The sequence below is a fragment of the Lepisosteus oculatus genome, chromosome 2 (genome assembly GCF_040954835.1).
Source record: "Lepisosteus oculatus isolate fLepOcu1 chromosome 2, fLepOcu1.hap2, whole genome shotgun sequence".
Classification (NCBI taxonomy): Eukaryota; Metazoa; Chordata; class Actinopteri; order Semionotiformes; family Lepisosteidae; genus Lepisosteus; species Lepisosteus oculatus.
The window spans coordinates 58,821,059-58,849,044 of NC_090697.1; the positions used below are offsets into that span (position 1 = coordinate 58,821,059).

The 27,986-nt window shown below is 36.2% G+C and overlaps 2 protein-coding genes across 6 annotated transcripts in view; one reads left to right on the forward strand and one right to left on the reverse strand.

Moving 5' to 3' along the window:
• Positions 1 to 27,986, reverse strand: part of LOC102683494 (dynein axonemal heavy chain 6) — a 120,903-nt gene that overhangs the window by 3,021 nt on the left and 89,896 nt on the right. For 3 of the 5 annotated variants that reach the window (XM_015345202.2, XM_015345190.2, XM_015345217.2), the window contains 22 exons: positions 26,551 to 26,646; positions 25,165 to 25,305; positions 23,942 to 24,157; positions 21,393 to 21,623; positions 19,968 to 20,086; positions 17,666 to 17,910; positions 16,783 to 17,222; positions 15,883 to 16,084; positions 14,371 to 14,580; positions 13,577 to 13,713; positions 12,184 to 12,340; positions 10,788 to 10,998; positions 10,357 to 10,459; positions 8,675 to 8,890; positions 6,622 to 6,819; positions 6,241 to 6,440; positions 5,016 to 5,185; positions 4,432 to 4,628; positions 2,578 to 2,690; positions 2,115 to 2,221; positions 1,671 to 1,816; positions 202 to 348 (listed from right to left, as the gene is read on the reverse strand). In XM_015345202.2, the coding sequence (XP_015200688.2) occupies positions 202 to 348; positions 1,671 to 1,816; positions 2,115 to 2,221; positions 2,578 to 2,690; positions 4,432 to 4,628; positions 5,016 to 5,185; positions 6,241 to 6,440; positions 6,622 to 6,819; positions 8,675 to 8,890; positions 10,357 to 10,459; positions 10,788 to 10,998; positions 12,184 to 12,340; positions 13,577 to 13,713; positions 14,371 to 14,580; positions 15,883 to 16,084; positions 16,783 to 17,222; positions 17,666 to 17,910; positions 19,968 to 20,086; positions 21,393 to 21,623; positions 23,942 to 24,157; positions 25,165 to 25,305; positions 26,551 to 26,646 (4,002 nt within the window). The remainder of the gene's footprint in view (positions 1 to 201; positions 349 to 1,670; positions 1,817 to 2,114; positions 2,222 to 2,577; positions 2,691 to 4,431; positions 4,629 to 5,015; positions 5,186 to 6,240; positions 6,441 to 6,621; positions 6,820 to 8,674; positions 8,891 to 10,356; positions 10,460 to 10,787; positions 10,999 to 12,183; positions 12,341 to 13,576; positions 13,714 to 14,370; positions 14,581 to 15,882; positions 16,085 to 16,782; positions 17,223 to 17,665; positions 17,911 to 19,967; positions 20,087 to 21,392; positions 21,624 to 23,941; positions 24,158 to 25,164; positions 25,306 to 26,550; positions 26,647 to 27,986) is intronic. The other 2 variants (XM_015345196.2, XM_015345211.2) reach the window with 2 other exon arrangements.
• The window catches only part of LOC107077127 (leucine-rich repeat-containing protein 15), a 28,866-nt gene continuing 7,309 nt past the window's right edge, over positions 6,430 to 27,986 (forward strand). Inside the window, exons 1-2 of the mRNA XM_015345225.2 lie at positions 6,430 to 6,454; positions 8,752 to 8,816. The gene's annotated coding sequence lies outside the window, so the exon portion shown is untranslated. The remainder of the gene's footprint in view (positions 6,455 to 8,751; positions 8,817 to 27,986) is intronic.

Consider the following 27,986-nt stretch of genomic DNA (forward strand, 5'->3'; position numbering starts at 1 on the left):
GTGTTTGTGTCCTTGGTTTGTTTTTTATTAAAATGGATTTCTATCAGTTAGTCAGTATCAGCAGTGGTTAAAACACTTTCTGTAATGGAATGTGTAACAACTTAGTTTTATGTAGTCAGTTTCCAGTCATTGCATAATATTAATACTGAAAAAAGGATAGTTTCACAAATTCGCATTGGACACAAAAATACTAGCAGTTACCTGCTGTGGTAAGAAGTGTATCTCGGGTATTGGGCAGTGTTGATAATTAGGTAATGAATCCTCTAATGCCTGAGAAAGGGGGTCCCAGCTTGCACTTTCCAAGAACAATCCATACACCAGAACACCTTCCTTAGGGGGTGGAAGGCCCTGTGAAGAATATAGCATCTGCAGTTTGAATTGCTTGTTTAAATTTTTAGAGCTCTTAAAATGAAGAATAATACCTGTTCTTATCTGTGAATTGTATAGCTCAGCAGAAGAATGTTGCTTAAATATAAGCTTTTAGATATAACTTGCTAAGAACTGAAAATAAATTTCTCCCTTTTTTGGACCTGTTTGTGCTGTTTGAATAATCTTATAAATGACATTTTTCACACAGGTTATCAACAAAAAATTAAATAGAATCTTGCATGATGTAATCTTCACATAATCCCAATATATTCTGTTAATTTTCTTATTTTAAATGTTAGTTTAATAGGTAACACTTTCAGAGTTGCAAGTATCACATATACAAGTTGAATAACTTGAATGTTAAGGTTTTAATAAATAGAATGACATAGCCAATCACAGCTATAGATATTGCATTCTCCTGACTAGAGACTGAACCACAAATCTAATCCTCAAGTTAATTGAGATGGTAGCTTGTTCTATCTAAAATAGTTATTGTATAAACAGCTGGCCTGTTATCCATTTATAACGGGGAATTTTTAGTGTAATTTAAGTAATTGTTACATTTGACAGGTAATTTAATTCCTTGCAGCATTTAGATAATTAAGAGACTGCTGAAGAGACTTTCAAAACAGAATATTGTACAAAACAATAGTTTATCTACCTATGCTCACAAACCGGTGATTTTTTTTCTACAAAGTTTTTATTTGATTTCATCCTATAGAAGTTAGACCACTTGATGAAGATTTAGCAAATATAAATATTTGGATTTTTTGTGTGATTTGCAAATGTTAAGTTTTACATGTGTAGTCTTAACAAAACATATTGTGTTTCTGGGTGTATTACAGCATGAAGCAGCTTGTAATTGGTTAGAAATGAGATAGAAGTCCAGTGCCTCAATACCAGTTACATTAGAGTGCATTTCTGTTTAAATATGAATAATGACCTTAAGGAGGTCTCGAAACAGAACTAGAATTTCTCATACCCTTTTAAGGAAAATGAATGTTGTGCAAGAGTTTCCACAGTGGAATCGATGTGGAAGTGTGTTTGCAGCTCATAGCAGCAGGTACTTTCTTACCCAACAAGTTGTGTGGAACAGAACAAGCTTCCTAGCTGTTCTTGAAGCTCATTAACTGGTTTCTTTCAATAAACAGCTGGATGATATTCTGGGATGAATTCTCTACTACCAAAGGGGTTAGATGGGCCAAATGGCCTCCTCATGTTTTTGATGTTACATGCATATACTGTATGAAAGATCTTGTGTACTACAGTCTTTAAATATATGGCAAAATATCAGCACTTACCTCAAAGGCAAATGCTGTTTTATCTACTCTTCCACTCCAATTGTTGAGACCCTGCTCTGTGGGTTGCACATGGTAGGTGAAAGCAAGAGAGTCGATTGGAACACCTTTTAGACGAGCAGAATTCTGCAGAACTGCAGTCAGAAAACCTGTAATATATATAATCAGTTCAGGTGGGTAACTGTGTCAACATGCATAGGCTGCAAAGGAACAAGTAAAGGTTTATTCCATGCTGAAAAGAAACATTTCAAAACATATTTTCAAAATGGAGTATATATATCGGTACAGTTAAACTTCTTTAAAAGACATCTCTGGTCCTAAGAATGTTTTCTGACACTGAAGTTAGTTATTGTCTAATATCCTGAGACTGAAGTCTCATGGATTTCCATTGGCGTACAACACAATGTTTTGCCCCCTCCTTCCTGTCATAATAGTCATTCTCCTTACCTTGAGGGAAAAAGAATCCAGACAACCAGAAGCTACGAGGTTGCTTGCAGGTGGTGGGAAATTGTGGCTCTGTTGTAGGCTTTATACCCTCAGTCTGTGAAGCAACCCTAAATAAAGAAAAATAAAAGTACATCTGCCATCAACCTTTATTTAACCACGTTAAATTTCCTAGTGTGAATTCTACAGGACCTTGATACGCATTTGTAATCTAATGAGCCTTTTAGGACTATCTTGTCATTAGGAGTGTCACAGTTATACTCTAACCTTGAAAAACAGAAATTCATATGACTTATTATTTACATTTGTTTTTAGAGAAAAAGGTAAGTGAGATAATATGCTTTTCAGCTTAATGAGTCAAAAGGTTAGTAAGCCCTAATAAGACCCTGATAAGAACTAATTGTGGATAATGAAGAGTTTAGAATGGATAACTCAAGATCTCCACTCCTAAGTGTGATCCTTTTACCTTTCCATGAGATATATTTTCTCTTTCTCTCCCCAAACGCGGAAGAAATGCACTCTCTGATTAAGGTCTTCTATCCAGGAGCCCAGAGACTTGCAAGACTCGTAAGAACACCTCTGTTTAAATATAAACAAAAGAGTGTCGGCTTTGTATTTTGTGACAAAACCGTGTACTGTTGAGCTCAACAGTTATTGAAGAAATTGGATATTGGAAGATAAAGAATTCTGGTACAAGATTATTTTAACACTGGGTTCTTCCCCCCCAGCATCCCTGAAGATGAGTAGCCTGCCCCCATCAATTCCCCCCTTCCAGGGCTGGTGGCAATGGTGTAGAGGGAACCCCACTTGCTGAAGGTCTGTGTTGTGCGACTTCTGCACACTTGTATTTGTCAAGGGCCATACACAGAACAGTACCTGCATTGCTTCAAACACTAACAGAAAATAAACACTTTTTCTTTTTTCAGGTTACTTGACTGTTCCAATATTATCAATGCTCCAACTTACAAAAAGGAAACTGAAATCAATAATTGGTTCTAATACTTGTTTTTTCACTGTACTTGCTCTCTCACCTTTCATGTGAATTAATTGCTAGAAATCAGAACATCTCAGAATAACAGTTAAACCTGTTTGTAACAGAATTCCAACAAGCTAAAATAAATTGTGAGTGCATTACAAACTGCTCATGAATGGGTAAGCAACATTCCAGCAGCCATATCACCTTGTGACTCACAACTGGCAATCCACTGAAGCTAAGCAGGTGTGAGCCTGGCCAGTACCTCGATGGGAGACCTCCTGGGAAAAACTAAGGTTGCTGCTGGAAGAGGTGTTAGTGGGGCCAGCAGGGGGCACTCACCCTGCAGTCCATGTGGGTCCTAATGCCCCAGTATAGTGATGGGGATTTCCCAGGGCATTTCTCAAAAAGAGTAGGGGTGTAACCCCGGTGTCCTGGCCAAATTTCCCATTGGCCCTTACCAATCATGGCCTCCTAATAATCCCCTTCTATGAATTGGCTACATTACTCTGCTCTCCTCCCCACTGATAGCTGATGTGTGGTGAGCGTTCTGGCGCACCATGGCTGCCATCGCATCATCCAGGTGGATGCTGCACATTGGTGGTAGTAGAGGGGAGTCCCCATTACCTGTAAAGCGCTTTGAGTGGAGTGTCCAGAAAAGCGCTATAAAAGTGTAAGCAATTATTATTATAATTATTATTTTAATTGTGCCCAATGTCAGAGCTAAAAAGGCAACCCATATATTATAGTTGAGTAGTTTACATATGCTAAAAAGAATATAACTATAATTAAATATCTATCTTATACTTGAAATTCCAGTCAATTTTTTAGATGGTCAATGTCAGATTACAACAGATTGGGCTTCTACAAAAGATATTAGAGAGCTAGAGGGCTCTTGAGAGACTAAAAAAATATTGGTGCTCATTCAAGTGCACTTTGAACTCCATGATGTGACACTAGCCAGTTGTGACTAGGATGCCTCAATCAGTGCAGTTAGCTGAGTAGCACCAGTGGGGATATTGGCATTAGTTGGCAAGACGGTTCCAGGCCAACTAAGGCTAGGCACTTGTGCTGCTGTTGGTGAGGAACACCTGGAATGGGGCTTTGTAGTCTCTGATGTGTTAAAGCAGGGCTGGTCAGGGACTGTATTTAATCCTTCCCATGTATGGTTGCAGGGCTCATAACTGGGGGCAAAAAACTGAAATCTACAATTGGGGAGTCCAATTTGGGACTGGGTAGATAATACAAATGGAAAGTAATTAATATATTGAAAAAATCAATGATATCTACATCTGTAGTGAACAGTTTCTTAATAACACAAAACATTAACAAATTATCTTGTTTTACCTCCCACATGGATGGGACCTTCATTGTAAGGAGGGAGTTGTAGATTTCCTCTAGCATCTCAGTCATGAGGATTTCTCCCTTCACAGCACAGCATAATGACTGCAGTGAGGAGCGTGTGACCAGTAGCAACTGGTTGAAGCAATCGATCTCTTGACGCAAGACGATAAGCAAAGTAGAGTGTACCAAAGGGTCAAAACCTTCCCAAAACACAAGACAAAGTTTTCAATAGGACATCACGTGTGTTAACTGATAGTGTTAATTGGCAAAGAAGTAGTACATAGTGAGGAATAAATTAATTAGAAGGTAAATCTCATAAACCCAGATTGTTTCTCGGTATGTGAGTGATTCATGTGTGGTTTAAAACGTTCTGAAGCATTTGAGGGCTAAGAATCAGATTTTGTATTATGAATGTCATTTGGTCTTTATTAATCTTAAGTCATTTACTTACAGTTATTAGTATGATAATGAACTAAGAAACTAAAAACATTTCATTCAAAAAGAGCAATGTCTACTGTAGCCAATCAAACTTTATAGTTAGAGAATTTACTAATTGAACATTTTTCTATTGTGTCATAGGAGTTTGCCTTTATCAGAAGTGGTGTTAGCTTCTGTCATGAGATCTCTAAGGGTAGGTATTTGTCCAGCTGCCTGTCTGGGCTGTTCCACAGTTCCTGGAAGGGTCTTCAGAATGTCAGTAGCCAATTTTAAGATGACTTCATCCTGAGTCTGCCCATCACTGTCAAGAAGAAAATGGCTTTAAGACAAAAATAGACAAGCTGAATTTTTTAAGCATTTTGCAAAAAGTTCATATGATGTTCCTAAAGTTTTTAATTACTATTCAGTGTAGTTAAATTTAGATTTGACAACCATGGGCATCCTGAGAGTTTGTGTTTAAGTCTCTTCTCTGGGAATTTCTTCTAATAGAGGGATGCAGGGCATATGCCAGAAATGGAATAGACTCCATAGAACAGCATCATCAAAAGTGCATTTACTATACTCTTTGGCTCAGCCAAAGACAGACCACAAGTGCTTGAGGTTCTTGTCTGGTGATTGCTGAGGCAATTTCAATGTACTATTGGAACAAATAACCTTTCTTTTGTTTTTACTTTATGTTCATAACACCTTTTAGTTTAGAACAATGTTTCCAATGACTATAATTGATATATTTCAGAGATTGCAATGTTACTATATGTAAAAACCACAATGTGGTTTAATTCCTTTTAATAAGACTATGTAACTATACTTTGATTTCACAATACAAAGAATAGGTGGTTCTGATCCCATGTATCGAATTACAGTAGATTTGCTTTGTACAAATAGGTTAAATGATCAATTTCCCATTTTAAGGAGGTGCATAATATTTGCATACTTGAAATGATTGATCAGAAAGCCTACCACAACACACATACCCCCACATTATTGCACATATACTTAACAGAAATTGTAGCTCTATAATCTTGTTAAAGCTATTCTTCCATCTAGATTCACTACTTATTTTGTCATATAGCTAAATCTTTCTTAGATCTTTCCTTAGATCATGGTTATTCTTCACCACTGCTGGACTATCCCAGTCACATTCAGGTAGTAACATGGACCGAACTGGAACTGGTGATATAAGGGGCATGAGGCTGTACCTGTGCATTGAGCTGGTGTCTTTATTGCTTGGCTTAGGGATCTTCCACTCAAGACACCTTGTTCATTAGTCAATTAGTCTTTGTTTAATATAGAAACCAACAAATTTCTGTTGTCCAGTACCCTCGAAACAACTCACTTTGACAGTGAAGGAAGGAAAGAGATGTCAAAGCACACCTGGCAATGAGGCTGCTATCTCCAAGTCTGGGCTGAATGCTAATGATAGTGTTGACCAAATGCTGTGCTTGGCTCTGCAGAAAGACGTTCTCTGCATTTCTGTCCATTCCAAACACCTCAGGGGCATCTTTGTCAGGCAGACTTTCAATATAGACTCTGCAGTCTGACAAGCTGGGCTCTCCAGAGATAGGCCGGTACACCTGTTTCAGAAAAAGTCAGTTGTCATTTTGTTTTTCAGTACAAATAGTTAAAAAGCCCTCAGAGGTAAATACTATTAGATTTACTGAAGATTTACTCAGTCTTTTTATTTGACAGAAATTAGTATTGGTTTTAAATCAAATATTTTATTTATTTACAATTCCTACGTTTTGTAAAGCCTACCCCATCAGAGCTGTATGTGTGGCCTTGCTGCAGGACGCTGGGTTTGTAGAAGTTGTGTAGGATGCTGAGTAGACACCGGCGATCCCAGGGATCTGTCACACGGCCACCATACACCACCTCCCCTGTGAGATACCGCAGTGTGGGCCAAGGCACGTCTGATCCTCCCACCAGTAACATCTCTAAGTTCAGTATAGACACCTACCAAAGGAGAAAGCAAGAAAAAAAGCTGTTGCAATATCACAGTGAACACAGTTTTGGAACAGTGGTCTTGAATTCATGAATGATGTGTAAAAATTCACTGGTGCTTATTTGGATGTTTTGTTTTTAATTAGAATACCTTTTTATTTTGTATATACTGGGCAGGGTTATGGACAGGTGGGTATAAATTGGCATCCTCCAGAATGCCATTGCAAACAAGAATTTCTTTGCAGTTGATGGTTAAGAAAGGAATGAAATAGCTAAATACCCAGAGATATTCCACAGAGCAGTGCAAGCAGCATACTGTAACTCTAAATGTTGTTACAGTGCTATGAAAACAAATTTTCACCCCATCTGATTTTCTGCATTGTTACGTATTTGTCACAGTGAATATTATTAGAACTTCAACCAAAGTCCAATATTAGATTAAAGGGACCCTGAGATGAATTAGTATAAAAATTTTGCGTTATTTATTTCATTTATTAAAAGAAAGTAATGCAACACCCAATGCCCTGTGTGAAAAAAGCAGATCCATATACAGTATATATCATTCTAGGGTTATTTGTGACTTCCTGGACAATTTTACACCTTGCTCTTGGAGAGGTTTTGGCAGCACGGCCAAATTTGGACAATAATGCTCCTATTGTAGTTCTGTGAAGCCCCAGAGCCTTTGAAATGGCTTTGTAACCCTTTCCAGATTGATAGACATCAACAATGGAGGTTCTCAGGAATTTAGTTTGATTATGGCATGATGTGACTCTAGATCCTGTGTGCTTCACCTTGATGGGCAGGGCTGGCCTAATTCAGGCCTTATTGTTAACCAAAGTATTCAAACAGCTGACCCTAATCATCCTTTTAAATAGGTTGATTTCGCTGCAGGGGGGGCAATAACTTTTTCTCACCTGAAGATTGCATGTTTGATTCCCTTGCATACCAAACAAATGAAAGAAACACCAAACGTTGGTGCCATTTTTTCTCTCAGGCTCTCCTCAGTATACTGTTTCAACCCATTAAAAGATTCTGACCAAAAGCACTGTGAGAAATGTACAAATATGCATAAAATCAGATTGGGGGCAAAATACTATTCACGGCGCTGAATATGCTTTTCTCACAGTTATAGCATTGCCATCATTGACCTAATTTTATTCTATTTTTCTTACTCTCCAACCATTCTAATGGCATTTTTAATTTCTTTTCTACTTTGTGTGAATCCACTTTTTAATATTATGCATATTATATAATATGCACAAGATATTTTTACAAGTTGCCCCTTTTATTTCTGAAGCGTCCATTTGCATTGGTGATGGACGTTTTGGGCTACAGTACATATGATTGTACATGATTTGCTATGTCCTTTGATTTTGCATGAACATTAAATATATCTCTCTCAAAGTTCCTTCATAGACCCATAGAATCTTCCCAAAGTCACAATCCACAAAAAGAGAGCCGTAAGATACAATAGGGGCACTGAAAATATTTAATATTTCCGCTGAATTATGAAGTTTAAAAATTATGATTTAATGTACAAAAATAAGATTTAAGTTATTTACATCATTTAAATTCAGCACCTTCCTGGCATGGTGTAATATTTATATTAATTTTCTGAATGTCAATTAGCATTTCACTTCAAATATGTTAAAACATAGTGAACTACTGTAGAACAACAGTGTATAATAGTAAAAAAAAACATTCAAAAACTGTTCATGCTAATTTAGGATAGAAAACATACTGAAGATGTGCTACATACGAAATTAATTCAGATGAATGATTTACAGTGGGAAGTTTGTTTTTGTTTTTCACAAAACGAATGATCAAAAATGTCACAAGTCTAGTCCAAAGAGTGTAGACTGCTCACCTCTAGATCTGATGATGTAAATGTATAGGGAATGTTCCACCCTAAGGGGCCATACTTCTTTCTCTCCTGAACGACAGCATTAAAGAAGCACAGACTGAAGAGCAGAGTCTTCCAGACCGGGCTACAGCCAGGCATTGTGAAGGTACTCTCTGTCACTTCCGTGCTGAATGTATGAAGTAACTTTTTCTTCAGGCCCTGTGGGGGCTCAACTGCAATCTAAAAGGGAGTAATTAATTTATTCATGCTCATTTTTTGTGGTGGTGTATTTTCTGCCAAAACATACCATGTCTTACACACTGACTTTCAAAAAACAATGCTGCAGCTCATCCTAAAAAGTTTAGGTGTTTATATTAGTGGACCCAAACGGATAATGTTGGAAGAAAGACAATCCTGAAATAACCTTGACTCCTCTCTGAAAGCTTGGGATTGGGCTTTATTTTTTACATTGATGCACATTTATTGTCTATTACATTATTTATCTATTTATGATTTATTAAATAATATTATTAATGGAATAGTCAGTCTACATCCAAGTCACTGTAACTGATTGTAACACTGATTTTTTCTTTGTTTTTAAAATTGTATTATTAGATGATGTTGTTATTCTCTGTTTGTAGGTATGCTATTAAACAATAAAAATGTTAACAAAAAATAATTTATTGATTATGAATAGATTTATTTAAAAAACAAACACAAACTTATATTCAAACTTATTACAGTACTGTATTTCAGCATGTCTGGTTTAAGATGAATATACACGTTATGGATATTGATTAAATGACTCAGTGTCATTTAGATTCCTCTTCTCATCTCCCTGTCTGTGGACTAGCACTGGTAACTGCTGGACCTTAAAATTACATATAAAACTTTGTTCTTGATTTGGACCAATTTTCACGCTAAGCTTTCCTATTGTGTCTGTTCACACAATTGTCAGGTCACCTTCTATGAAATTGATTGTAATTTCTTGATAATTCATTGTTATTTGTTGCAATTGTAAGTTTATGATACTCAAAACTAATGTACCAGCAAAAATCTAATTATTTCTGTAAGTGGCACAATTTGAAGAATAGGTTTGGCATGAATTAATGGAAAATGTGTAATTAATAAAATATAATTGCCAAACATCGTTAATGAAATTATAACCTAAGATGTCAATAAGAAACATTTTAAACTTGGATATGAAGTTGAGAGGTGCTGACAAATGTGCTACCGCTTATTTCTTTTTTTATGTATTATAATGTAAACCTAATGCAAACTATAAGAGTAATACATTTTATTTATATTGTGCTTTCCATCCTCAAGAATCCCAAATAGTTTTTCATATATGAGGAAATCCACTTCATCCACTACTCAAGTTCAGAAGCCACTTAAATGATTTATGGCATTGGTAATGTGCCATCATGCCCAAATCACAGCAGATCAGATGGAAATCCCAGATAACTATGTAATCAGGGCTTCAGTATAATGTCTCAACCAAAGGACTATGCCGTACATAAGTCTGACCTTAATTTACTCTGCAGCTAATAGAAAATCCAGGTTCCTATCTAAATGATGTGTATCCTGTGTTGGGTTATAAAGCATATAAATTAAATAATTAAGGTATATGTGATGTATTTTGTTATACTACTACTGTTATACTATTTAAAAAGATGATAAAAATATATTTTCATTTGTGAGTTTACCTTGATCCCTTTTTGCAAAATAGAGGCAGGAAATATGGAGTCTGGTTTAGAGGATAACCAAAGCCGAAACTGAGGATCAATATTGGTACCCTTATATTTCAACCTGAAAAGACAAAGAATTTAGTTCTGTAAGAGACTTGAATTAAAGGCAGACAGAAGCTCTGGAGCTGAAATCACGAAAAGGGTGTGAGTGAAATGATTTTGGTTGTTCAAAAAGAGACGTTTTTGTTTATTAATTGTTGTAGTGTTAAAACAGCTAGGAACACTGGACACTTATGAGCTAATCACAAACCTTGAGCAATCCATGGAGTAAAGAGCTCATTTTGTATCAGCTTGAACTGGATTTTCCTAGATGTAAAGGGTGCTTCACATGCTGTCTAAATAAAAAGGCCTATGTTATGAAGTTTGGAAGAGTAATGTGCAGTACTCACGAGTTGATGATGGACTGGAGCCTGGGCATGAAAGATGCGGCCAGATGGCAGTTCTGCAGGAAGACCCAGCGTCCCTTGAGGACCTGTGCCTTGTTGATAAGCTCCTTGGCCCTGGGACCCTGGCCCTGCCCCAAGGAGACCATGTCCAGATGCAGTGTTCCACCACGCACCTCCTGGGCCAACCGTGCTAGTTGTGAAGCTGGATCCATTCCTGCAGCAAGACATGAACGAACAAGGGCTATTTCATTACACTGAAGCATCTAAATTACCACTCATCCTCAAATCTCCCTGAGTAACATAAGGCCACCTAGTCATGCTGGCCAGTACAGTATTTACCAATATTTTCCCGTTCTTCACCGTTTCACTTTCAGTCCTTTTTGGATGATTCTGCAGCAAATTGTTTTATTTTTCCTATGGTTTGCTAGGCTAGCTAAGCTTCTGCTAGTTAAATTCACGGACAATGCATTTAGTGTTGGTGTTCATATATATCGGATCAATACTTCATTGGCATTCTTTTTCTTCCTTAGTTCTAAATTTAAGTATTTATACTGTATATTCCGATTTCACAAGAATAAAATAATATCATCCTTACTTGTTTTTCATTTGATTTAAAAATGTGATTTAATACAATAATATGTACTGGTACTAGCCAATCGATATTTGTAATAGCAAAGGATATTGCTATTAGAACTGCTCTACTTAAGTAGTGAAAGGGGTTCACAAAAACATTTTAACTGCCTGAACTTTAAATGGAACCCAGAAAGTGATCTGAAACCTCCAGGCAACATGGTTTTGACCTGGAAATGTTTGAGGGTGGTGCCTTGTTACTGACTAGCCAATATAGCCAAGTATAGTATGCAATAATTGTTGATCTATGGCTTTTCATTTCCTGGTGGGGAGTTGGTTACATCATTTATGCATGTAAACTGATTTTCATCTTTTCGGTTCATCTCAGTTTTGAGAGTGTGAATGTTGCAATATGTATGTTTGCAACTGCAGGCCCTGTGCTATGGGAAACAAAAGCAGTGTGAAACCATATTTCACATATACTGCACTTCTTACATACAGTATAATCATTCCACAGCTATAGATTCAATGCAAGTGTAAATGTGTTTGTATTTAAAATGAAAATGTTCACTAAATTTCTCATTTCTAATCAACACTGTTACATAACTTTACTATTTTACAGTAGTATTAATTTACTTCTACCTCAATCCTCAAAACAGCAGAAAAATACTGTGCTTGCACACGTATTTGAAAACATTAATATTTTATTAATATAAATAATATATATTTCTTCTTCAGTTTACTGTGTGACAGTGACGGACGTTATTGTTTTAGTTACTGTGGTTAACCTCCCATAAAGTCAAGTGGAACTGACAAGTGTTTCTCTTACCCGGAGACAGAAGAAATACGAGAGGTGTGATTGCATTAGATTTTTCATACACCTCTCTCAAGGTCATCTTCCCACTCTGTAGGTATTTAGAGCCAATCTTCTCTGAAACAAAGTCTTTTACTGCTGCTGTCAAACTTTCTGGCTTTAGAATTTTAATCTAAGATAAAAAGTATGAGAAGAGAATACAAGACAGATCTGCATTTATAAATTAACTGAAATTCCTTTGTCACTGAATGTATGTTTAACCTTTGTTAATAGGTTGAAAGATTCAAGTCATTTAATTTTAATGGGTTGAAAGATTCAAATTATTAAAATACAATATTTATAAAACTAAAGGCATGTAGCCTGTCTCTGCAACTTAAAATCCATCGCTACATTGGGTGGTTACTTTTTCATAAAATGGTAATGTCATACCTTTAGTTCACACTGTATGTTTGACTTTACAAAATGGGTAATGTTTATAAATGTATAAATATAAATGTTCAATTGTAAATGTAATGTTTTTTTTCACAATTTCTGTTCTCTGCGAACAGTTTACAACAGGTTAAAAACAGTTATATTAAAACTGACCCTAAAAAAATGAACTTAATAATAACAGAATTTCTGGTTGTGTGATCTCCTGAATAAATTCAGGTTCTTCAGCAACTATTATTATGCCACTCCAGTCTGACAAGGCTAAAAGAAGGCTTACAGTAAAAATATAAATATTTTCAGTTTTGTAGATTTTAAGTGACATGTTTACATGGTTCTTTTTCTAATGATCTCTTCAGAGATGTCATTAAAAATTGAGCACAATTGTGACTTTCCATCTATTTTTTGTTCTAACATACTGTATATATATATACTTCCAAAAGTGTTATACCTATTCTTTGATAAGACATACTGTACTTTGGAAAAAAATAATCTTGAGACTGCTCATAGTAGAAAATGGTTTTGTAGATTGTGGTTGTTGAGATAGATCCTAAAGAATGCAATAGAGGAATGAAATATGGTCTGTATATTTGGTCTGTCATGCCTATCTGTGGGAATAGCAGCCAAACTGTGAGGTGAACAGAAGTACGTGAGATTAGGAATCTAACCTTCCTTCCAAAGTCCACTTAATTTCCAAAATGAGACATTACAGAAATAACCAGAACGTACATTTGTATCTGAATTTACATAAATTTAATAAACTTTTAGGACTCTTCTCTGTTTCCAGAAAGAGCCACAGTACCATGAGAAGGATTTTTAAGGATGTAATTTTATGTATATTAAACCTAGTTACACTTAAACGATTCATTGTAAGAGAATGAAAAAACGTAAGAAAATGTTTGAAACCCAAACTTGAGAATTGAAATGTTTTTTTAAATAAGTGAAGTGAAGTGAATGTAGACTCTTGCAAATCAGAACTAACCAGAATGAGTTTTTGAAATCCAGTGAGGGTCTCCCAGGGAAAAACAGTGCCACACAGATTCTGACTCTCCTCAGACTCCTCATGACCAGGTACTTGTACATAATTACCTGGCACTATCTGAATTGCTACTGAAGCTGCTGAGTTAAAAGAAAGTTAAAACAAATATTAGCAATCTCTGTATTATATTGTTATGGAGTCTATGCATTTTAATTTGTGCTGATTAATTATATCACATTCTAAAAAAAGAAAAAAACATTGGTTAATCTCTGTCTAGTACCAAAGTAAATAAAAAAAGCAAAGGGTTGGATTTTAAAAAGTTAAAGTACATGTAAGGAAATAGATTTTCAGTGAGTGTTATCTGCATGGTTCTTTAAAGTTTGTGTCATTTATTTGTGATAACATGTATTTTGTAAATGCTAAGCAGAATTACACAATGAACCCACTACAAGTAGGTTTATACTACGTGGTTTCATACAAACCACAAATATATTTAAAATCTTAATGCCCTTTTGGGCAAATTGATTTTTTTCTTTAATGTAATTTTGATGTAAATCTATTCTGAGTATATTTTATTATATTCAAATGCCATACTCTCACCTACAAACTGCCAGTTTTAATATTAACCTGTGCCTCAGAAAATGGAATGGAAAGGACTACAGGCTGAGTCAGTGAGCCAATATCGGGAAGAGAGATTTATGTGTTATGGTAAGAAAAAGATTTAAAATTTCAGACAGCTTCATCTAGTATGATCGCAATTTTGAAGCTCATGACTAAAGAATTAACATAAAACTCACTTGGTTGAGAAGTGCTATTGTTAGTATAGGAATTGCTCAGAAACCGATACAGATTGCCGGCTTTTAAGAAAGACGTCCATTGATGCTTATTACTTAAGAGAGATTCACAAAGAGAGGTGAATGCTTGGAGCTGACCACTGATGTACTGACACTGCTTCCACATGCTATCTGTAAGCCAGGCACCAGGGGCACAGACCTTGAAATCCATACCTAAAGATAAAAAAGACAGTCACAGTAGTAGCTAATATGGCATTATTTTACTCAAGCAACCTTAATATTACATTTCATCCAACTTTTTTGTAACCACTTTATCCAATTCAGGGTCATGGATAGCTGAAGCCTATCTCAGCAAGCAACAGATGTAAGTCAAGATACAGCCTGGATGGGACACCAGCCCATTGCAGTAACGTAACATTCATTTTCGACATATTTGCATTTATAAAACAATTATGTTAAGTGTTGTTCCAAAGGATTTCTAACACTTTAGTGTAAGGTTAGTTGTGAATTTATAGCTGTTGGACTGCCAACAGTATTTTTTAAATAAGAATAAAATAATTAAAGTTGAAAAAAATTGATGTTAATGTTAGCATTTGCTGTCTGCCAAAATCCAGTAAGCATGATCTTATTCTGAAAACGAAAAGCTTCTAAGCAGCTCATCCAGTAAAAAAACATTATTTGCCCTATAGCCTGGTTGAAATCTAAGCTGTGCTAACCCCTGTGGTCATTTCAAAGACAACATTGTGCACCTTTATCTATTCTGTGTTATGTTGTACTAATTAGGAAAGTTGTTACAGCTACAGAAACTGTGAAAGATATTAGGGGAGGTTACTAAGAAAACGTTCTCACAATTCCAAAATATCTTTAGAAAAGTTTAGTGATTATTGTACACTGGTTATATTAATAATTTAGTATTATCACTAAAACACAAGATGGATTTATCTTTTACATTTTTAAATTCCAAAGTTTGTAATAGCATTTTTTGTGCTTTGGAGATAAATGGTATTGTAAATATTCATAAAAGTAGTTTAGGGTATTATGTTTTGGTTATTAGTATTTTTATTGTTTTTAATTACTTTTTCAAAATGTATTACCTATAATTACTATTACTAATATTTTCTAAAACTTTTTTCCAACTGTAATTACTAACCTTGAGCACCAGGTGTCAGAAGCATACTATGGTTAAGACAGTTCAGCATACTTGCAAAGGTGATAAGTAAAAAAGGTTTTGAAGGTAAAACCATAATTTCAAAAGCCAAAACTGTCGCAGAAAAACAACTACTTTAATTGCAAATCATCTTAATGCAGAAAAACTTACTGTTATGAATAATAACACAACTGTAAATTATCCAACTATTAGGATTATAAAAATGTTCAGTTTTATAATTTATATGCTTTGACTCATGCTGTCTGCAAATGCAACTTTATGTTATTTTATTCCAAAGTAATCCAATCAGCTTTATTTAAGGGGTTATTTGCAAGTATTATAAAGAATCAATTGCTGGTCCACCTTACCATTACTGTGTCCCATTTGTTTTGGAGTATCCATCATGTCTGCTAGGACAGCTGAATGTAAGAAAATCTTCCATTCATTCTCTGGCAGATATTCCAGGCTCTCCACCAGCTTGGTGTCATTGTGATTTGTCCGCATGATGTTGGAACACATCATGAAAGAGAAACAGAGCTGGTGATCTGCAAACAGTGCAAGAGACACCTCCTGTGCAAAAAAAAACCAACAACACATCATCGTACTTTAGCCTTGCATATCATGTGCACTTCCTTGTTCATTTCTTAGACTTTCTGAGAAATATAGTCTTTTCAGGCTTTTCCGTGCACCAGACATTACACCCTATCTTCTTGATCATTGACGATTTCATGGTACTGTTTAGAAGATTAGAGGTGTTATCTTGCCTAAATGACACTTTTAGCTGGCATAGTTTGGCTTCCCTAATTTCTCACTCAATTCAATTGGCATTAATTTTTCACTCCTCCAATTGATCCCTTTTGTATTGCAGCTGCAGGCGCATAACGTCTGCTATACAGTTGTGTGCTACATTTCAGAGGTGGATGAAGAAGGTCCCCTTTTTGCCCTGCCATGCACTTGTTGCTTGCTGGGTAGGCTTCGGCTTCCCAAGACTCTGTATGGTATAATATGGTTTGGCAAATTACATGACACGTCTCTTCTGAAAATATAAGACTTGCAAGCAAAAATAATTGCACCAAAACTTTGAGAATGTGCTCTTGGGAGTTTCTAAAAAGGAGATTTGCAGTCAAAGGAGATTGTGAATATGACTGTCCAGATTACCCACTGATAATCTGAGTATATTTGAGTATTCACTTACAGTACTATCCTCAGTATAAATGAATTATGTTTTTTCTTTAAAGAAGATATCTTCTGAAATCTTTAAAGTTTACCTTGTATATATTTTCAGTTAATGTGTCGATCATCATCAAGAGCTGTAGATTTAGGTCCTTGCTATTAGACATTCTTCTCTCAGACTGGATTGCTGGTTTCCTCATGTTCTGGGCATTGAGAGGGCGCAGGGTGCCAGATACTGGCTCTGAGGGGTCATGGATAAGACACTCTTGACCTTGGGTAGCATCCTGGATTGCTTTTATGAACATTTCATTGAACCAGTCCAAAGAAAACTGATACATGTAATTGATCTGAATCAAATCTGCTAACAAAAAGTAAAGAATTGCCCCCCTCTTGGCTACAGGAAGGTACTTTTTCCGTGCCTTATCTATTTCCTTCTCTGTTTCTTCTGCAATTTGTATCCGATTTAAAATTTCCTTTGATGTGACTTTTGAGTTCTGCAGATTATCAATCAGGTCCTGGTCATCTAGGATGTGTCCTGAAAAAGTAGAGGCTTATACTTCATATTGTTATCTATTAATTCATTGTACTTTTATTGTTGTTTTTTCTTAGAGCTGATGTTTCTTGTGCTAATTATTTATTTGTAGTTTTTCAGCATTCTAGGAAGTTGATATAACCATTATTTTGCAAATACTTGAAGTTTTCATTCATATAATTAATTCATAACAAATAATACATGTACATGCAGGATTCATAGAGAATAAAAAATAGTGTAGTTCGTATAAAATTTTAATTATTGGCATTTTATTATGTATAGTTCAAGTTTTTAAGGTTGCAGTTAAAAATTTGTTCATGATTTTGTTTTAGAAGTACTAAATTGACCTTAAAATATACTTGGGTTATATGACAGTACTTGATACCCATGGAGATAACTGCTGTTATTATAAAGCCACTCTCTCAGCCAGCTTTCTGAGTCTTTACCTTCTGTCCTCTGCAATAGGAGCAGAGACCTGTTCTCCAGCTCATGCAGAAGGAAAAGGTCAGCGGTGATGGTCTGAAGGAGCTGGCAGTGCTGCTGCTCTAGCTCAGGACTCTGCAGGGAGACCGCACTGGAAAGGAGCTGCTCCTGCAGACCTTCGAATGCCACTGAGAAGTTAATGAGCTTGACGATAATGCACACAGCAGGCAGGAAATGAGGATTTGGCACCTGAGTGGTCAGATATAGCCTGTGACATAAAAAGAGATGCACCAACTTTACAATTCCTGTAATTTCTGAAGATGTGCACAGATAAAAATGATATAAAAGACGCTAAAAGGGATTATGAGAATATATACATGGTTTTACATATTAAGACATACCTGACTCACCTAGTCCCTACCTAATCCTAACAGCAGATAAATCTAACCTAATATGACAAATAACACACAAAATTTACTTTATTATTTGTTAATCAAAAAATCAGCCAACATTCAGAAGCCTTATGTGCAAGAGTAAGTGTACCCTTACTGTCTCCATATCAGTTAAGAAGGTAATTAGAATCAGGTGCTGCTAAACATGTGCACATAATTACAGTAGTTGATCATCAGGAAGTGCTTTCCACCTATATATAAAATCAGAAACTTTGTCAGTTTGGTCTGGAGCATTCACGCCTAGGTCAAAAGATATACAGTATACAGATAAAGATATACAGAGTAAGAGCTGTTGCTGCTCCTCAGTATGGGAAGTGTTATAAAGCCATTTTAAAACAATATTAAGTCGTCCATCCTTACAAAGTGAGAAGGATATTTTACAAATGGAGAAAGTTCAAGATGGTTGCCAATCTACCCAGAAGTGGGGCGTCCCAGCAAATTCACCCCCTGATCAGACTGTATGATGCTCCTAGAAATTGCAAAGAACCATAAAGCTACGTTGAGGGATCTACAGGACTCTGTTAATAGGGTTCATGAGAAAAGACTAAACAAGAACATTGCTGCAGGACTTAGGTTTACAAATCAGCACCCAAATGAACCATGAGACTTCTGGAACAATGGCCTCTGGACTGATGAGACCAAAGTGGAGTTGCTTGGACATATTGTAATGCAAAACATGTTTAGCGAAAAGCAAACACTACGTATCACCACAAGTACCTCATACCAACTGTGAAGCATGGTGCTGGAGGGGTAATGATTTGGGCCTGCTTTGCAGCCAGAGGACTTGGACACCTCACAATAATTGAGTCCGCCATGAATTAATCTGTATACCAGTGCGTTCTAGAGGAAAATGTGAGACCATCTGTCTAACGTAAAGCCTAGCCGAAAGTGGATAATGCAACAGGACAATGTTCCAAACACACCAGTTAATCTATAACTCAATGAATGAAAAAGAAAAGAATCAGGATTTTGAAAAGGCCAACTCAAAATCCAGGCCTCAACCTCATTGAGGTGCTGTGGTGGGACCTAAAGAGAGCTGTGTATAAACAAATTTCCTCAAACTTCACTGAGCTGAAGCAATTAATTACTTGGGATTAAATGTGCATTCACTTGAGTTAATCCACTAAAATATTTTATTCATAATTTGATTTTTAACAGTTCTATAACAATGTTATATATTTATTAGATAAAATATTATAATACATTAACAGCTGTATTTTTCTGTAGAAAAATAACATCTGGAAAAGAGATAACTGTAGTCAAAGCAATAACAATAAAGTGTATCATTATACAAGGGAAAGACAAGATATGTTGCTCAAAATCTATTTATTATATCACAGTGAAGTTCAGGGCAGTAATTAGGTTAATTACAAATTAATATTTTACACCATCCCTCATCTTAAATATGAATAATAAAAAATGGTAGTGTTCTACAGTTCTGAAATTTCTTATTTAACAAATTTGCTGATCATAGAATGTATTTCTGATATCATGTTCATATATTTATAAAGCAAATTACAAGTTGAAGAGATCTTGCAGCATGACAAATAACACGAAATGGTAATTTATACAGTACATAGCTACACCTTACTTGACCACTAACCAAACTGTTATATTCATCTTGCTGATTATAAATGTTGTAACATAAGCCAGTAGGATGCGCAGCCCAGATGTGTTAGTTAAATTTGACCTTAGTTTGCTTAACAACATTTTATTATTCTGTCAAAAAACTATTAATTTTCAGCAGACTATTGCTTTAATGCAGGTGTTATGTATAGTAGGCGACTGAGAGCTCTGCTGTGACAAACAACAAAACAAAAAAAACTTTGCTGTAAAAAAAAACAAACAATAAAAACTTTTGCTTTTGGATTACCTGAAACTGTGGTTGTACTCAATTTCAGTGTCTCCGATCTTAATAAAGTCTTGTCCTCCTCGTGATATGTTCTTCATTAGCACTGGTTGAAGACCAGTGTCAAATACTTCACCTATATCCTTGGAAAACAAAGGAGAGAAACATATGCTCTATTATGACATTCTATTGTTATTTTGATCTCCAAACTAGCTCCTTAAATTAGTTTATTGGTATTGTATCTAAAACTCTGGAAGCCTGAAGGTAGATTTTTGATTATTATGTTAGAAAGTGTGTAAATAATTCACAAATCATTTGGTCAAATGGTACTTATCCGAGATGGAAATTCATCATTGTCAGCCTGTTCAATGACAGATTCCACTTCTAGTCGTATTCAAACTCACATCCAGTTTTAGCAAATGACATATCCACTGCAATCAGATTCAATGGGTTGACCTGTCTTTTTATGATGAAACAATGTTTAAATCCTGATAGTCAGGTTCATGCTCTCTGAAGGCAAATCCAATTCACAGGGACATGTAAGCTTATTTAATCAAATGTCATTGACCATATTTGAAGGTAGGGAGCCTAGAACAAGTTACTCAGCCATGTTGAAACAGGCATCAGATCAATTAGCTACAATCACACAACACAAATGAACTAGATGGGCTGGTATTTAAGATCTGAAGTTTAATTAGGACAATGAAGTGTCAGTGCATTATGGTCAGTGCATTTGCACATTGCACATATTTTTTAAATTAAATCAAAATGTCCTCTACTTACTATAGTATCCACAACAAAATAATATTTGCATGGTATTGTAAAAATTAAATATTAAAACAATCATTTTGGAATAGTGGCGATAGGCTTAATTATTCTTCTACCATATTTAGTACACTCAATTGATAAGACTGCAGCACATAATTCATAAAAAAAAATTTAAATAAACAATTCAGGATAAATTAAACCCTTTTGTACAGGTGCTTGGATGACTGGATGTTTTTTGCTGTTTCTTCATCACAACAGTTTAGAAAGTGTGGCTGAAGCAGTCTATTGTAAGTTATGCAATAAGCAGTACGGCCTTTTAAGATTTATGAAATAACACATTATACTCAGCTTAGTAAGTTTTTACTCATTTTTACACATTATACTCAGCTTTAATTTTTTTTTTATACTTAAAACTGTAGTATTCTTGCTTCTTCCCCCAGGTATGTTGCTAGTGACCTGTGTAGAATTTGCATAATGCTCAAGAGAAAATGGAATATTCCATTTCCTGTGAGGTTGTATAGAGTGGAAAGTGCTTTCATTTGAAATGGTGAAGTTCAAAACATATTTATATGTTTTTTCATTGTGTTCAAAGATTAAAACTCAGTTTTTATGGTTTTTGTTGCACCTTTTTTGCCACCGTGATGGGAAGCAATATTAAGTCCAACTAACAAATTACCTTACCTGTATAAGAACAGGTTCACCTAATTGAATTGCATTCTCTACAGTTTTCATGTAGTTGGAGTCAGAAGCAAATACTTTTCGCAGCTTGTCTCCCTCAGTGCAGCAGATCCATTTTTTGGCTTGGCCTTGAGGATCAATAAGGAGGGGCCAGCGGGTCCCATTCTGCATTATGATAGCATTCTCTGTGGAGTTCTGGTCAGGAGGTAATCCTTTGTTCTGCCAGTCTCTAACCTGATTATAACAATGACAACAGAGACAATGACTTCTAAATTGTGATACTTCAATGACAACTTTAAACAGAGGAGCAAGGCATTCTTAAAATTGTGAAACTGAATTAAAAACCATTAGGCAAGATAGTTATCTTTTAGTGTATCACGTGGAATGGAAAGCCTGTGCAAGATTGATCTGAGATATTGTTTATGTCCCTGGGAAAAAAACAAGTTTTCAAATGATTAGCCATAGTGTCAGCATTTTGATTTCTCATTAGAGGGTTTCATATATTTACTGTATACTGCTTATTTTCAAGGTTTTTATCTTGAACACTAAAAGCAAATGTACAGTGTAATACCAAGCGTCTCAAAACTTGCACTGAAGCACATAGAAGAACAGATCCTAATTCCCATGTGTGTTATTATATAATGCAAATACATTAATGTTAAACGGCATAGATTAACCTTTGTGAATTCATATAAACAATGCAGTCAAAGGTGTAGTTCAACATTAATATTCATTTCCTATTTTGCAGTATCAGAACTACTGCAGAATATACAGTACATTGAATAAATTTAACTTCTAAAGCTTCCCTTTACAGAACCACCAATACCAGTACTAGAATGATAAGCGGTGTCAATTAATTTGACTGTTGTCCCTTAAATGACACAAGGAACCTTTTGCATGCATACAATCATACTTTACTTGTGCAGGCCATGGAAAACCTGGAATTTTAGGGGCAAAAGTAAAATGTTAAAGCGATGATACATTGCTACTGTACATTATGCATTTATTTAATCTTTCCTTGAACCTTGTTCTTGTCCTCGCATGCAAATGAATTCTGCCAAAGCAGGGAGGCCTAAAAGTGACAAGCCATGGGCAGTTAGTCTTCCTTTCTGTCATCAAAAACCAAACAGGAGGTACAGACAAGGATAGATAAGACAGTCTATTATGCACAGTAACAAGACATTGCCTTTAAGTCAAATATTTTCAAGAAAGTTCCCGTGTGGGTGACCCCTTGATTATCACACCAGTTTAGCTGCTCACAGTGAATTTATACTTTTAGTATTCTCATGCTGCAATTTCCTACCACCTATCAATGCAATGCTGATTAGGTTAAACTGTGCCCTGTGTTTGTGTGTTTGCAATGGACCAGTGTACTGGCAAGGCAGTCCTACCATACCTCCAATGCTACCCAGCTCTGGGTTGCCTAAAGCCTAAGCAGGAATAGGCAGCTTTCTGATAGGGACTCAGAATCAACATTGAGTTTTCTTGCATCCTAATCAATGAAATTAGGTGGTAAACTAAGAACTTTACCAAGCTGCAATTTGAAATATATTAGGTTGTAATGTCTTGGTATGTTCCAGATTTCATTTTCATGCCCCACTGCCAACTTCAACAATCTATTGTCTTAGTACATACAGATACCTTCAGTACGTACCACAACTTATGATGTGCATGCATGCAGTGTCTGTGGACTTACTGAAAGGTCCACATCGAAACACTAGCTGGATGGTGAAAAACAGTAAGGCAAAAGTAATCTCAGAACTAGTTAAAAATAGTGCTCATTCACAAATATTGGCTCCTCCGTCCTTGAATGTTTTAACTGCTGATTTAACAGTATGAATCCATTAATCCATTAATCTATTAAGCCAGCAGCCATATCACCCTGCAACTCACAACTGGCAACCCACTGAAGCTAAGCAGGTCTGAGCCTGGTCAGTACCTGGATGGGAGACCTCCTGGGAAAATCTAAGGTTGCTGTTGGAAGAAGTGTTAGTGGGGCCAGCAGGGGGTTCTAATGCCCCAGTATAGTGATGGGGACACTATACTGTAAACAGGTGCCGTCCTTTGGATGAGACGTAAAACTGAGGTCCTGACTCTCTGCGGTCATTAAAAATCCCAGGGTGTTTCTCGAAAAGAGTAGGGGTGTAACCTCCTGGCTAAATTTCCCATTGGCCCTTACCAATCATGGCCTCCTAATAATCCCCATCTATCAATTGGCTTCATTACTCTGCTCTCCTCCCCACCTATATCTGATGTGTGGTGAGCGTTCTGGCGCACTATGGCTGCCGTCGCATCATCCAGGTGGATGCTGCACATTGGTGGTGGTGGAGGGGAGTCCCCATTACCTGTAAAGCGCTATATAAGTGTAAGCAATAATAATTATAATTAATTAATTATGAAGGGGGCACGTTAGCAGTGGTTATCATTGCCACCTCGTTGCACTGGGGACCTGTGTTCAATTCTGGCCCTGGGGTGCTACAGTATCTGCATGGCGTTTGTATGTTTTCCACCTGCACCAGATTTCCCCTTTAACACACTATGCAGAAAGCTACCTGATTTTTCTCAGCCATGGCTGTTGTAAGTGTATATTTAGGAGACACAGGTATGGCCACTGCAGTGCAGAATCCTAGCCACTTTTCCACCATCGTCCTGCGATACCCTGCAGTGAAGGCTCCACAGTATGTCACACATGCAGCTGAGACCATGACATCACCAACTATGTCCTGCAGCTTATTCTCCAGCTCACTGACAGAGTCCTTCCAGCGATCCTGAAAAACAAATTATTGTTAAGCACGTCTTTCTTATTATTTTAAATACCTCATTACCTTTGATTAAAGCATCCCATGTTTTTCTGTATTATTTTGATATTTTGGTTTTTCCAGGTCAGGCCAGAAATTTAATTTTTTTTCATTATTCTCATGCATTTTACAATTTACAAAGAGAATGTATTATGTTTTTTAAAAGTTGATTAAAGAAGTCCCTCCCAAAATGAAAATATTCCTTCAGTCATATCTTCTTTCAAGTCCAGATTGGCCAGTATCACACATGTTTAGAATGTACAGTAGGTTCTGAATCATTGATAAATGCGTATGAATTATTTATGGCAGCTAAACCTGCTACCTAACAGCTCTTGGGTCCTGGGCTCACTTTCAACCTGGGGTTGCTACTACTGTATGTGGCGATTACAAGTTCCCCCTGTTTTGACTCATTTTCGGTGTGTTCTGGTGTCCTCCCACCTTTTAAAATGTGCTCATTAAGTAAACTGATGTTTCTAAATTGTTTGTGTGTTTGTGTGTGCTCTGCAACAGACTGGTATCTCATCCTGCCTGCGGTATTGTCTTGTGTCCTTCGCTGTAGAGGTGAGCTGTGGGATTACTGCTACTGTTGTCAGAAATTACAACTTGTAAAAAACTTCATCTTAGCTGACTAACATAAGGTGTAATACTTGCTGTACGAGGGAGACAGGAAAATGTGTATGGAAACTAATATTACTATTATTAAATAATATAATGTTTTTTTAGGTGAGATGACACCTTATTGATCAGTCACACCAAAAATGTTCTGTGTTTTGTTGTTTGCAAAGTTTTTAAATCTACAAAAAAAAACACCCACTCCATTTTATGCAGAAATTGTATTAAACCTCACACTGTTTTAAAGAAAATAAAAAATATAGCATATTTAAAAGGGCTTATTGTATTGTTTTGCATTTTTTACAGTATATCTTAAACTCTAAATAACATTTTCAATTATTAATTTGTATGACTCATGGCTTTACCTTTTCATCTGCGAGTGCAGAAACTAAAATGGAGGCCCTTTGCAACCGTAGTGTGGTTAGTGCTTTTCTTTTCCCCAGCTCTTCCTTTTCAGTGACACTTGCATTGTAGTTCTGTTCTACAGAAAGACGGTGCTCCTCAATCTGTAAAACAGTACAGTCAACAATGAAAGAAATGAAAGGCACATATACTGCTGACAAAGAGTCTCCCAAAGCTCTGGCCTTTATTGTGTTAGTTTGTTTGAAGTGTTGCACATTAAAGAATCTTTGTTCTGTCAAACACCTCAATGATTTCAATCCAAAATGACAACTGCTAGCAGATGACAGGGTGGAGACAGAGAGGCAGGGGAATGTAGTGTTTTGTTAAGTTATTTTTTAAATTGAACTTGATGAATATCACTGGGAGATTTCTTGTAGATACAGTATATATCATTTACTGTTTAGTAGTACTTTAGATTATATATAGAATTATATAGAAAACTAAGAAAAGGCTCAGTGCCTTCAAAAAGCAATAACACTGAAATGTGTAGCTTTTGGAGTCCTGAGCAAGTGCTACAGTATGTCATGTTACTGAGCCGAGGAAACTTACAGTTTACCCTACAGCCAGTCTAAAATATTGCCTACCAATCATCATGAGGTTCAAAATATAGTGATGCAAGGCTCTAAACATATCTGTTCCAGGGGAGATATTCTTGTCAATTAAAAAAAAACAATGGCCTACTTTAGATTAGGAATTGGATCTTTTGATCTTATCCTTGAATATCATAGGATTTAAAAATCATGAAGCTGACTCAATGAAGCAAATTGTATAGTTTTTGGTATAATAAAAACTCAAACACATTCTAGGATCATGTTTAAAGTTCAGTATTGTAGGGAATGTCTCCTTCCCTAAGACAATAAATTATTTGTTTCCTTTTACTGTAAAAAGGGGAATATTTGCATGTTATATTCCCATCACGATTACCACACATACGGTTAATGTTATGGCAGGCACTGAAGCAAGCTGTTCTAACAAGGAAACCCTCAAATGTCACCATCTGAAAGCAACACTATAAGGAAAAATCCAAGGTCCAAAACTCACTGATGTGAGTGACTGACAAACGATTACAGGAAATATGCTGTTGAAGTCATTGCTACAGTACTACCAGTTACCGAAGCTAGGGGTTTGCATACTTATTCAACTCTGTTATTTACTGCTTGATCATTTTGTTAATTAAATAATGCAGATATATCTTATGTCCTTGAGTTATATATATAATCAGGTTATCTTCATTTTCATTAAGACTTTCATGAAGATTTAATTACATTTTAGGCCTGAGAACGAATGAAAACGCTGACCAACCTACAGTATGGGCTTCACAAACTTTTCTGGTTAGCCTTCAATCTTACCTTTGCCAGATTTTTCTGTTTTTCTTTTAGCTTCCGTTGGGCTTTTGCAAGTGCTTCTTGTGCCACTTCAACCTTTTTCTGTTTTGGATCAATCATCTACAAGAATGGAAAAGAAACACAGAACAAGTTTAAGTGCTCTTTAGTTGTTCTGTTAATTTGGTCTCCTGTTAAGGTAAACTTCTGAAAGAACAGAATAAAATAGCTGTTTAGCTGGAACAACAGCTAAAATGTTACAAATTGACATACAGTTTAGAAAATACCACATTAAATTTAGAAAAAGAACTGAGTTCATTATGCTCTAATGATTCATTAAGTTGAATCATTAGATTTTGAAAGACCAAAACAGCAATCTAGCCAAAACCATCATATTTCAGGGACTATGGTTTTGAAATTTTGCTTGTTCATTAATCACTGTGTAAATGCCCTATAGGAAGTACTTTTCTGTTTGGTTGCTGCTGTTGGACAGAGCTGTAGTACTATGATTGGCTGAAGCCGAAGTGCATATCTCAGGGAGTTACCGTACATCGGGTTTTTCCAGAGAGGCAGAGAGTGGCTTTGAGAGTGTTAACTGGAAAGAGCTGGTGCAGGCAGATGGATAGTCTTGGATTGCTCCAGTGTGAGAAAGGCTGTTTTAAAGCAGCAAGAGTACTGGAGTGATAAAGCTCAGACCAGGGAAACAAGGAATAGCTGTCAGGCTGAGGTGAGGCTTCCAGTGGAAAAATACACTGGAGAGAGCTGGCAAGCTGAAGCCCTGGAAAAGACAGCTGTGAAAAAACGGAATGGCTAGTGAAGGAAAATAGAATGAAGTGGCAGACATGGAAAAAAATATACTTCTGCTGATTCGATGTTCCTGAAAAGTTAGTGGAGAATTATTCAGAAAATTTAAAATTATTAGTGAGCGAAGAGTGAAGCGTATGCTTTTATGGACACTATGTAGCTCTGTAGAGCACTGACAAAGCAGAGCTAAATAGGCAGCTTATTAAGGACTGGGACGTTGATTGATGGCCAGATTGGAAGATATATGGTCTCATTGAGAGGCTTCCCAACCTCATTTGCATAGGCCCAGTGGAGAGCCTGGAACTCCTGTGAATGTTTGGGTTTTCCCTGGCAACATCAGGACTCGGTTCCAGCCTGGGCATGACACTATCGCATAAAAGACCTAACTTGTACTTTGCATAATTATTTTAAGGCTCTCTTTGTCTATTACTTGTTTTTTTTATGTAAGTTGAAATGACACATGAATGAATCCAGAAAGACAATGAAGGCTGCTTTCCTAATAACATTTTACCAAAAGCAGCAATGCCAGAAATAGACATAACGCAACAGAAAAGTTAGAAAATACAGTTCATTACACAAGTTAACTCTCCTCAGGGTTGCATTATAATAATAATAATAATAATTGCTTACACTTATATAGAGCTTTTCTGGACACTCCA